This window comes from Gadus morhua, chromosome 17 (genome assembly GCF_902167405.1).
Source record: "Gadus morhua chromosome 17, gadMor3.0, whole genome shotgun sequence".
Lineage (NCBI taxonomy): Eukaryota > Metazoa > Chordata > Actinopteri > Gadiformes > Gadidae > Gadus > Gadus morhua.
The window spans coordinates 10,445,831-10,456,812 of record NC_044064.1 but is presented as its reverse complement, the minus strand read 5'-3'; the positions used below and the strand labels follow the sequence as shown (position 1 = coordinate 10,456,812).

At 46.1% G+C, this 10,982-nt stretch overlaps 1 protein-coding gene across 1 annotated transcript in view; it reads left to right on the top strand.

The window, feature by feature from the left end:
• Window positions 1-2,431: 2,431 nt before the first annotated feature.
• The window catches only part of plcb3 (phospholipase C, beta 3 (phosphatidylinositol-specific)), a 44,413-nt gene continuing 35,862 nt past the window's right edge, over window positions 2,432-10,982 (top strand). The window contains exon 1 of the mRNA XM_030339192.1: window positions 2,432-3,043. Coding sequence (XP_030195052.1) covers window positions 2,945-3,043 — 99 coding nt within the window. The 5' untranslated portion in view covers window positions 2,432-2,944. The remainder of the gene's footprint in view (window positions 3,044-10,982) is intronic.

Genomic DNA, 10,982 nt, shown 5'->3' with positions numbered 1-10,982 from the left:
ATTTTTTGCACTTGTTCCTTTTGCAAGCATATGTTCATGTTGTTTTGACACATGACACTGCCTTGTCAGAACCAGTGCGTGAGAAAAACAGAGACCAACCCGTCATTTGATTCCTCCAGTGATCCTGCACTTGTACTTGGTTGAATTTAGTAACCTTATCCTGCAGCAGCCAACTATGTTTAGTCTTAGGAGAGAGAGAAGCAGGAAGAGAGAGTGAGAGACATAAGAATACATAGAAAGAGAGACAGAGTGACAAGAAGAGAGAGGGACACACCCCCACAAATAGAGAGAGAGAGAGCGAGAGACATAAAGGGTAAACAAGTGAAAGATTGAGAAAGAGAGAGACACATAGGGAGGATAAAAGAGAGAGGGAGAGAGAGAGAGGGAGACATAGGGAAGAGGAAAGAAAGAGAGAGGGAGAGAGAGAGACATAGGGAGGAGGAAAGAGAGAGCGATAGAGAGAGAGAGATGGGAGGAGAAAAGAAAGAGAGGGAGAGAGAGAGAGACATAGGGCGGATAAACGAGAGAAAGAGAGAGAGACATAGGGAGGAGGAAAGAGAGAGAGCGATAGAGAGAAAGAGACATGGGAGGAGAAAAGAGAGAGCGAGAGAGAGAGAGAAATAGACAGTGCATAGTGGATGAGTGGTTGGGGGTAATATTGACATCACAGATGTCTGCCCTCCACACAAGGCATGCGAGGACACCATCGTACAGGTTAATGAGTGTGTGTGTGTGTGTGTGTGTGTGTGTGTGTGTGTGTGTGTGTGTGTGTGTGTGTGTGTGTGTGTGTGTGTGTGTATGTGTGTCTACACTTTCAATATTTAATATTCAGCAGGGAAACACCACCACTCTGCTCAGCAAAGCGCTGAAGGAATGGATCTGCATGGATTTGCGCTTCTTGTATATTATTAGAAAAGGTTGTGAGTGTGTGTGTGTGTGTGTGTGTATGTGTGTTTGAGTGGTAGGGGTTGGACAGTGAATACAGAGAGAGACAGAGATTCAAATTCGGAAGAAAGACAATGGTTTGATCATAGTTGTGTGTGTGTTTCTGTGTGTGTGAGTGAGTGCGTGCGAGCATGCGTGTGTGTCCGTGCGTGAGTGCGTGTGGTTTTTCGCTTCCATTAATCAACAGGTCTGGCCAGCTTCAATTACATGCCTTGTTTCTGTGTTACACACACACTGACACACACACACACACACACACACACACACACACACACACACACACACACACACACACACACACACACACACACACACACACACGCTTGAATGTCACGTAAAAGCACCAACAGCAACCATCACAGGTTGTTCACGTAGCTCTATAGGTTCTTAAAAGGGCCCGTTTTGCATGACTCGATTCAGAATGCCCAAAAAAGTATACCCACACACACACACATACACATGGACCACACACACATGAATACACACACACAAACTCACTTCAGCAGCAGTGACCACATGCATAGCAGACATTCCTGTTGCGTGTACTTGCATTGCTTGGGAGGGCATGTCGTTCTGTTTTGTCTCCTTTCTTTTCCCTCCTTTTCGATAATTCGGACTTGGAGCTTAATTGTATTATCTTTGACTTATTTGACTTGATGACTTCAGAAGACTATTAGAAAAACGAACTATTGCATGTTTCCTCTTTTTCTTAATCTTTTGATGTCTCAAATTACAACCCAGATGTATTTTTATTTCATCATACTTTCGTGTTCGTCAATCAATTGCAATTTCCTCCTCCTCGTGTTGAAGCGTCCCCAGCTTCCATCATTTGGGGATTCTCTGTTGATTCCGAGTCAATTGAAATCCCTTGTTTGTGAACTTGGTTTGATAAAGCGATCCTCAGCTGAAGTGTAGTCATTGTGAACGTGTCCTTAAAGCCCGGCGGAGGGGTTATCCCCTCAGCTGTCTGTACAGGACACACCCCAACAGGTGGCTACACCTTCAACTTGACCTTATTGATGATGACCCCATGCTACTGTGATGGGGGGGGGGGGGAGGAAACCTAAGATGTGAAGGTTGTGTTTGACAGATCCTAGGCCTACTTAGTATAGCAGGACAATAGTATTCAATATAATCAATAGACATGTGTTTTATGGAATACAGGCCAAAAGTGTATTTAACTAAGTTTGTTAAACCTATTTATAAACACTTAATTTACAGCCAAGAAAATCAAAAGTCAATGTTTACGTTAAAGACTAAGACAGAAGATACTATTTGCTTTTTATCGTTAAGGCATTTCACTCTCATGTTGACAAATCACTTTTGTGCCTTAGGCATATAAGAACGAGCCGTATACATAATAGGCTATTATGGATTATTAGAGAGAGAGAGAGAGAGAGAGAGAGAGAGAGAGAGAGAGAGAGAGAGAGAGAGAGAGAGAGAGAGAGAGAGAGAGAAAAGGGGGACGAACCGTTTAGAACAGATGGGAGAGGAGGAAGGAAGGAAAAGATCACTCTCTCCCCGGTTGCTCGTTCGTGTGCGATCGCAGGAAATATAAATAAACAACTCTCGGGAAAAAAAAAAAGTTCGAATAAAACCGCGGACTGGACTGCCTTCGGGCGCAAGAAGCGCGCGCACGGGGACAAGACAGGACAGTGGCGGTGACGCGCCCAGCGGAGTCTCGTCCCTCGCGTGCTTTCACACTCCGAGTCCTCCCGGAGCTCTTTGGACTCTCCGTCAAGTGGCCGTTCGATAACGCGGGTTTTAGGGTGCTAGCTGTGAACTTTTTCGTGTTCAACGTGTGCGGGGGAGGGAGACGGAGAGAAACAAGCTCCGCCTAAAGTATCTAGGCTAATTAACTTTCTCCCCGGAAGAAGGATTCCGGAGTCGAAACGAGGAGGAGGAGGACGACGGGGCGACTTGCATTTTCGACCCGAGGATTCGCTGCTGGCTGTGGCCGAGGTTTAGGCGTTGGCACCCGGGAAGACCGTCCCCAGCCATGGCCGGGGCGAAGCCCGGGGTGCACGCTCTGCAGCTCAAACCGGTGTCCGTCCACGAGCTGCTGAAGACTGGGAGCAAGTTTATCAAATGGGACGAGGTGAGAGGAGCACATACACAGACACACACACGGGCGCCGCGAACTCACACACACGCATGCACGCACGCACGCGTGATGTTTTCACAGCGTAGGGCTACCACTCTGGGCTACAGTAGACAAAACTATTTCCGAAAAATCGGTCCGAATGACACTTGTACCGATGTTTTGAGGAAAACTATAATGTGATTTGCCTTGTTGGTCGGGGGCCAGATGCACGGAAGAGCTTCTTTGCACTTTGGTTGTGCGTGTGGTTGTACCATGGCACGAGGACACACACACACACACACACACACACACACACACACACACACACACACACACACACACACACACACACACACACACACACACACACACACACACACACAGCGGGTTCGTGAAAAGATTGTAGTACGATCAGGTGGGACAGGGTCGTTTCCCCAAGGTCCGGCGCAGTCTGTGTTGTGTTCACGACCTGTCGAGCCAGTTCTTCCACCGTCTCGGGTGAGGTGCCCAGGTCTCCACAGCCTCCTAGTTCTTCCCCCTTTTTGTTGTATTTACCCGTTCCCCTCCTGCTCTGTTGTCAAACAAGACACCTGTTTCTGTTTGCATTATGTGATTTTTGTAAACATTTTTATAGTGCACTTGTACATGGCAGAAAGATGGAATTGAAATGTGACAGATACGACTTTAAATTCCCAACTGTGGTTTGAAATTCTTCCTTTTCATTGATTCGAAATGACACATTTTCCTGAGGTTGTTGTCCATGAGGTTTAACCCCACGCAAATATTTGTGCTGTCCTCTTTTTTTTTTTTCTTTCCGCATTTTTGCCCTACGACTGGCAACGCCGATATGGGGCGGTGTCATTGACCATAATGATTGTTATTGTGCGTGCACACACGCGCACACGTCAATGAGTAATCCATTGTCGGTCTTCCAAATTTGAATCTGTCTCTCTGTACTTACCAAAACCTGCTCCTTCATGACTTGTCTCTGTATTCACTGTCTAACCCCTACCTGCTCCTCAATGACCTGTCTCTGTATCCACTGTCCAGCCCCTAACTGTACTTTAATGACTCAATATTTAGTGGCTTCTCTCGCTCGTTCTTTTGTTTTTCATTCATTCCTTCTTATCCTTATTTTACTCTCCCTCTCCGTCTTTTACTCTCAAGGGGGATTCCGGGGAATGTGCTTGTTTTAGTGATTATCTATGCAAACATGACAGCCATGTCCTCTCGCTGTCGGTCTATGTCTCTCTCTCTTATTTTCTCTCCATCTCTGGCCCCCACTTTGTTGTTATTCCCAGTAGAAAAGTTAGAGAAAAAAAAGAACACACACACACACACACACACACACACACACACACACACACACACACACACACACACACCGACCCGCGGTGTTTAGATTGAAGTGCCATTTTGACCCTCATTCCATCCTTCCTCTCTCCCTCATTACTCATTCCTTCTTAATGCATCTCTTCTATTATATTCCGTCTTTATTTCTGCCTTTCGGGTTTCACTCCTTCATGGTGTTCATTCACTTGCCCCTCCCCACTAGGGATGGTCATCTGTAAGATGTAAACGAGGCCACCGCTCTTATTGGTACTGCATGTCTACCCGCTCATTTAACGGTACTCTTATCAACTCCTGTTGAAGGAAAACAAAACGAAGAACATCAACACCTTGCTTTATTCTTCTCCCAATATGTCAACCTTCTTCTGCAGCACTAGCTCACAATGTTAAGAATAATTGAACAGACTATAATGTTGTGAAAATGTAGATGTTTTGGTATTTTTTTTCTGCTGAAAACGTCATCCTTGACCGCCCATCCTATCGAACAAGGAGCGTGACCTCCGACCTGATCTTCCGACGCGTGTTGTCTTTCTATCACGCGGCGCAGTGCTCCGCCGCTGCTCTGGGGAGCGAGCCGCTCTACATCGAAGCTCTGCCGTGGTCCGACTCGGACCAAGGGTGGGTCCGAAAGCCGCGGACTTCCGCCGCACCTTGTCGTGTTATTGATGTTTCGCCTATTTGAAGCGTCATTCAAATAAACACGTCTTCAACCAATTCAACCATTTCAGAAATCGAATGGGGGGGGGAAAAACTGAAATGTCATATGTGAGTGCAGGGAAGCAGCAGTAATAATCTCAATAGCGATGGCAGCAGCGGGTACGTCGGAGCTTATCGATACCACTGTCTTTAATAATTTAGCCCTGGGGCCTTTTTGGATACCGGGTTTCGGTTCCCATCCCTACTCATACAATGTCTGTAGCTGGAGGAAGTTTCGGCCAATGCAGTGCATTGTGGCCTAATGACATACACATACATACACACTCGCACACACTGACTAACGTGTGGAGGAAAAGGAATGCACTGTAAATGTTGTTTTTGCTCTGTGTGTGAGGTTAGTTGTGTGTGTGTGTGTGTGTGTGTGTTTCGGAGGTTTGTGTGTACGTGTGCATGTGTTTGGTGGAGGGTGTGTGGGAGGTTTTGCATGTGTTTGTGGGAGGCTGTTTAGGTTGTGTGTGTGTGTTTGTTTTACATTGAACGACTTCCTGTTCCAGCTTGTTATGGGCTCCTCTCCCCTCCCTCCCTCCCCCTCTCCCTCCCTCCCTCCCTCTCTCCCGCTCCGCCCTGCCTCACCCGCCCCTCTATGTTCCCGCTACATACGTTTACATACATGCAAATCCACGTCACATTCCTCGACCGGACTACCAGGCATTTACATACTCGGGGTGTTCAGATAAGGATCCTTCAGGGCGCTTCTGACGCTACAAATCTGATTCCACAGCACTTGTACTACGCTTTGGATGAGTGGCTACAAGAGGAATGCAAACGGAAGGGAAATATTCTGCTAGAGAGGGAGATAGAGGTGGAGAGAGAGGGGGAGAGGGGGAGAGACACACACACACACACACACACACACACACACACACACACACACACACACACACACACACACACACACACACACACACACACACACACACACACACACACAGAAGTGCAGCCAGTGGGTATTTGAGAAACCTCACACATCACAGTGAAACATGGCCACGTGTGTGTCAAGTCAAACAAAACGAAACACAGCGCACATCTCCCCCACGCGTCTCCGCTCTAGGGGCCGACGGCGAGCCAGGGAGGTTCAGCCGCCGTCGTTTTCTCCCCGACCATCCCGTGCAAGTGCCGGTTGCCGTCGGTTACGGCTGAGTTGGGGACGGCAAGGAGGTCGACCGCCGGTGAGACGATTTGTCGTGGGGGTCGACGAAGACGATGACGAAGAGGTAGAGATAGAAGGGGGCAGAGCGGCCGTAGAAGAGGATGGTAGAGAGTGAGGGCTGAGATATGATGATTAAGATTCAAACTAACACAGCTAAATGCTTCTGCGGCCATGCGTTTTCCACGGCTACAATGCAACTCCGGCCTTTTCAAAGGTTGAGATCAGGTGGATTTGGAGATCTTTTTTTTTTGAGAGAGAGAGAGAGAGAGAGAGAGAGAGAGAGAGAGAGAGAGAGAGAGAGAGAGAGAGAGAGAGAGAGAGAGAGAGAGAGAGAGAGAGAGAGAGAGAGAGAGAGAGAGAGAGAGAGAGAGAGAGAGAGAGAGAGAGAGAGAGAGAGAGAGAGAGAGAGAGAGAGAGAGAGAGAGGTGGGGGGAGGTCTTTCCTAATGATGCTGCTAATAGGCCTGAGAGGTTTAGGGGCTGGGGGGCGTGGGGGAAGGAGGTCAGGTGTCAACCACAGCCACATGTGGAGGGTGGGAAGGATTGACATCTGGAAACAACTTTGCCCTCCCTGGTGCCTTCTGGGTTCCTTCCCTTCTTTTTTTGTATTCTGGTTAAAAACTCCTTTATCTCCTTCTCCACGTATCTTCCTCCCCTCTCCCCCCTCTGTCTTTTCACCCATTCTATTCTCCTCCTCCTCCTCCTCCTCCTCCTCCTCCTCCTCTTCCTCTCATATCAAATTATTCAGAAAATTCACCTTTGTCATCTTGACTTTCCTCATCATTCTTTTGTAACCTTCTTTAGTTGATGAAGATGATGGTGAAGATGTTTTCTCATGTGTCTCAAAGATTAAAAATGTCGGCACTTGAGGAATTGTTCCGACCCCTGGGGACCGAAGTGCAAGATATAAAAGTACAATGAATCGCATTTTAATTAGGTCAATTAATTGGGACGTATCATTGTATTAGTTTTTATATGTTTTTTTCTGCCTCATTATGTCATCGGCTTCATTCCAGTTCTAGATTCCACAATCCAAGATCAGACGCGGCTCGGTTTGGATTCACTCCGTGACAAAAACATGTTGACACAACGGAAAATTTGCATTATGTTGCGCTCTCCTGTAGTACTGACAAAACCACACATGACTAATGTCATATGCAGTAATATTGCAGTAAAACAGGTTGAGCACCACCTCTGCGTCAGGAGTCTATATTTGTAACCGATTGCCGTTTCACTCGGTAGTCTGTTTGCATTTAAAGGCTTGACGTGGACACGTTGTTCCGCGACCTTTCTGCCCCTAAAGGCAACGTAGTCTTCTGGAATGAACAGTCACAGAAAACCTGACTTAGTTCAGGTCCATGTCGTTAAGGAGGAGTCGGAGGGCTCTTGTGCATTGATGCCCACTGGTTGGAAATCGAACCCAGAACTTTTTGGCCTGATTTGAACATCCATTGAGCGAACCATAGTTTCAGGACTGATTGTTGCCGTCACTGGTGAAGCATGATCCTGTGTTTGGTTTTTATCCGCGGCCCGTTTAATGTGTCTGGCCTCCGTCACCACCTCTTGCTCTCGCGCCCTGGGGTACGAAGGTCAGCTGTTATCAAGTTTTACCTTGTTGCCAAAGTAACACACACACACACACACACACACACACACACACACACACACACACACACACACACTACAGTTTGTGCATACACTTTTCCACCGTGGTTTACGACTGTGCACTTTAAAACACACAGACTAGTTAGAGACACGGCCATCGTTCTAGCTTATGCTTGCATAAACAAGCAGCATTATTTCATGGAATTTCTCTCAAAGCCGATTTACCTCCGCAATAAAACTATATGGTCAACATTTGTAAAACGTGGTAAAAAATAATCAATGTCCGCACACGCATGCCGGAATAGCGACTATTTCGGAGGCTTAACCTGTAGACATCCTACAGAAAGTTCACCCCATATCCCTAACTGATACTTAAAAACATCTATCTGAATCCACAGTGAGTCACTCAACAAAAATACACAAAAATATATATACTGATAATATTTATTTAATTTATATATTTTTATTTTGTAATAACGGTCCCTAACCATAGGTTACAACGATGATACAGCGGTCAAAAATAAGCATTTAAATAATTCAGTCGTCAAGGCAGAGAGGAGTTCTGGTTGACGGATCCTCTCAATGATTCCAACTAGCGCTAATAGAAGAAGAGATAACCGTTTGATACACAGTGTTGCCCTGGAGACGACCTCGCCATTACCTGTTCCGTTTCCTCCTCACGTTAATACGATTTTCAAAATTGATTAATCGTATATTAAACATCAAATGGAAACTAGTTTGTCGTTGCAATTAGAATGAATTGCTCCGGACACCGAATGTTTTACTATGAACCAATTAGTCATTTATCAGATGCTATGAGCCAAAGCCACTTAGTGTGGATTCAGAGAGATGGAAAGAGGGCGGGAGAGAGAGAGATATCTATCTCACACACGTATCTGGTGTTTGTGCTTAACAAGGTGTGTGTGCTGAACCACTTGTTTCCTGCCTTACCACATCAACGACTTCTCTTCCAGTTCTTGGCGCCCATAGAGTGTCTTGGTCTGGTGGATCAACTGGCGTATGAGGAAACTTGTTCTGTGAGTGGAAGGGATGTTGGCTGTAAAAGCCAGAGGAAGGCACGATAGCGGAGTTGCTTGGTGGATGTTTGAATCCCAACGTTTGCAGTCCAACCCCTGGGCATCCTTGAGCAAGAGTTCCCCTAACCGCTACATGCTCCTTCATGACATGGATCTTATGGATCTCACTGCAAGTGGAAAAAAAGTGTAAATAAAGTTGTTTCCTGTCAACTTTGATGGCAAGGCCACCAACGATTCTACAACAGAAGTTTGTCTAAAATGTCAATTCGGGAAATGTTATCAGAATCTATGGTGAAATAAATATTTTATAATGAGAACATACACCATTTGAGGGCTTTTATCCAAAGTGTTTGAGCCAATAACGTGAGAGGACACATTCCTGGCATGAGGAGTGGCCAAAGAGGATATGCAACCCCAAACCATGGAAGTGTTAATTGCTCTAATTGAGCTAATCGTTTAGCCACTCAGGACCAGCTCCAAGGTATTAACAACAGAAGTTATTTTCTAATGCCCAGTTCAGAAAGTGGAAGGAACTGGTTTTGTGGTAATTGGTTGAGAGAGATGCTGCCAGAATCATTCCCCGGTTAATGTTCTTTAAGTGATTTCATTAGATACAAACAACAGCTGAATACAGTATCAAATTTATGAGAATAAGCAAAGCGTTTATTCAGTTGAGTTGCTTGGGGTAAAAAAAAAAACAGATTTCGGTAGAATGTGGGACAGCTACAAGCACAGATCAAACATAATTAGAACTATTTCTTGGACTTCTTGACAGCTCATTATTGAAGATGGGTGTTATCAAGGACCTGCTACAAGAAGTAAGGTGTCATCTTACTTAAGGATGCTTACTGGTTAGAGGGCAGGCATCGGGGATCAAACCCACAACCTGTTGACCAAGAGTCCAACACCCAGTCCTACACTAAACTTCTTTGACACTTCTAGTGTAATGCTACGGTTTGTTTGAATGTGTGGAGCTCTGTCTGGGCGAGGGTTTATTTTTGATGTCCACATCCGAGAGCGGGTTGGGCTTCTTTGACACTTTATGTATGACGCCACAGTGTTTGGGACATTTTATATGTAACATTGCTCATTATATCCCTCATGCACATCAAGGGTACTAAAAAGGTTTAATAAAGTCAGTGTTGGACGTTATCATTTAAATAACTGCCCCCCCCCCCCCCCCTACATCCATCTCTGCTGCCTTAAGCATTTATTTTTTTAATGCAAGCTGAAAAAAGGGTTCACCTACACCTTAAAATACCCCTATTTAAACACCAGCATTTCAGAATATAGACCCTATAGACCGTGATGGCTGGATCAGTCTACTATGCTGCGCAGTGGGCTGTACCAACCGATAGATTAGTCTACCCATTGTATATACCTGGGTTGGATCCCCCCTACTTGTGGTTTCACCCATGGGTCGATTTTGAAACGGCTTTTAATGACTAACCAACATCACACCTGGGAGGACAAAAGGGTCCCTTTGAGCGGGAAAGATAAAAACAATGTTTTGCACTATAAAGTCTATACTGAAAACAAGACCGCAGAGTATGTAAAGTAGAGCTGGCTTGCAGATAAGCTGACTTCCTTCTTCCTCTTGTCTGCTTCCAATGAAAGATTCCGCGGTAGGTTGAGGAGAGCGAGAGGGAAATGGGTGAAGAGAGAGAGCGAGAGGGAAATGGGTGAAGAGAGAGAGCGAGAGGGAAAGGGGTGAAGAGAGAGAGCGAGAGGGAATTGGGTGAAGAGCGAGAGGGAAAGGGGTGAAGAGCGAGAGGGAAAGGGGTGAAGAGCGAGAGGGAAAGGGGTGAAGAGAGAGAGCGAGAGGGAAAGGGGTGAAGAGAGAGCGAGAGGGAAAGGGGTGAAGAGAGAGCGAGAGCGAAAGGGGTGAAGAGAGAGAGCGAGAGGGAAAGGGGTGAAGAGAGGGAGCGATAGAGATAGGGTTGAAGAGAGAGAGCACCAACCTCCTAAGCCAGTGACATCTTAGCAAGGTTTTATTCTGGGGCAGGGTTGAAGGGCAAGGTCAGCCCAAGGGTCAGAGTGGTAGTGACTTATTTTAGTTTTTAGTGAGCAATAGTAACACGTTACCCAGGGTGGGT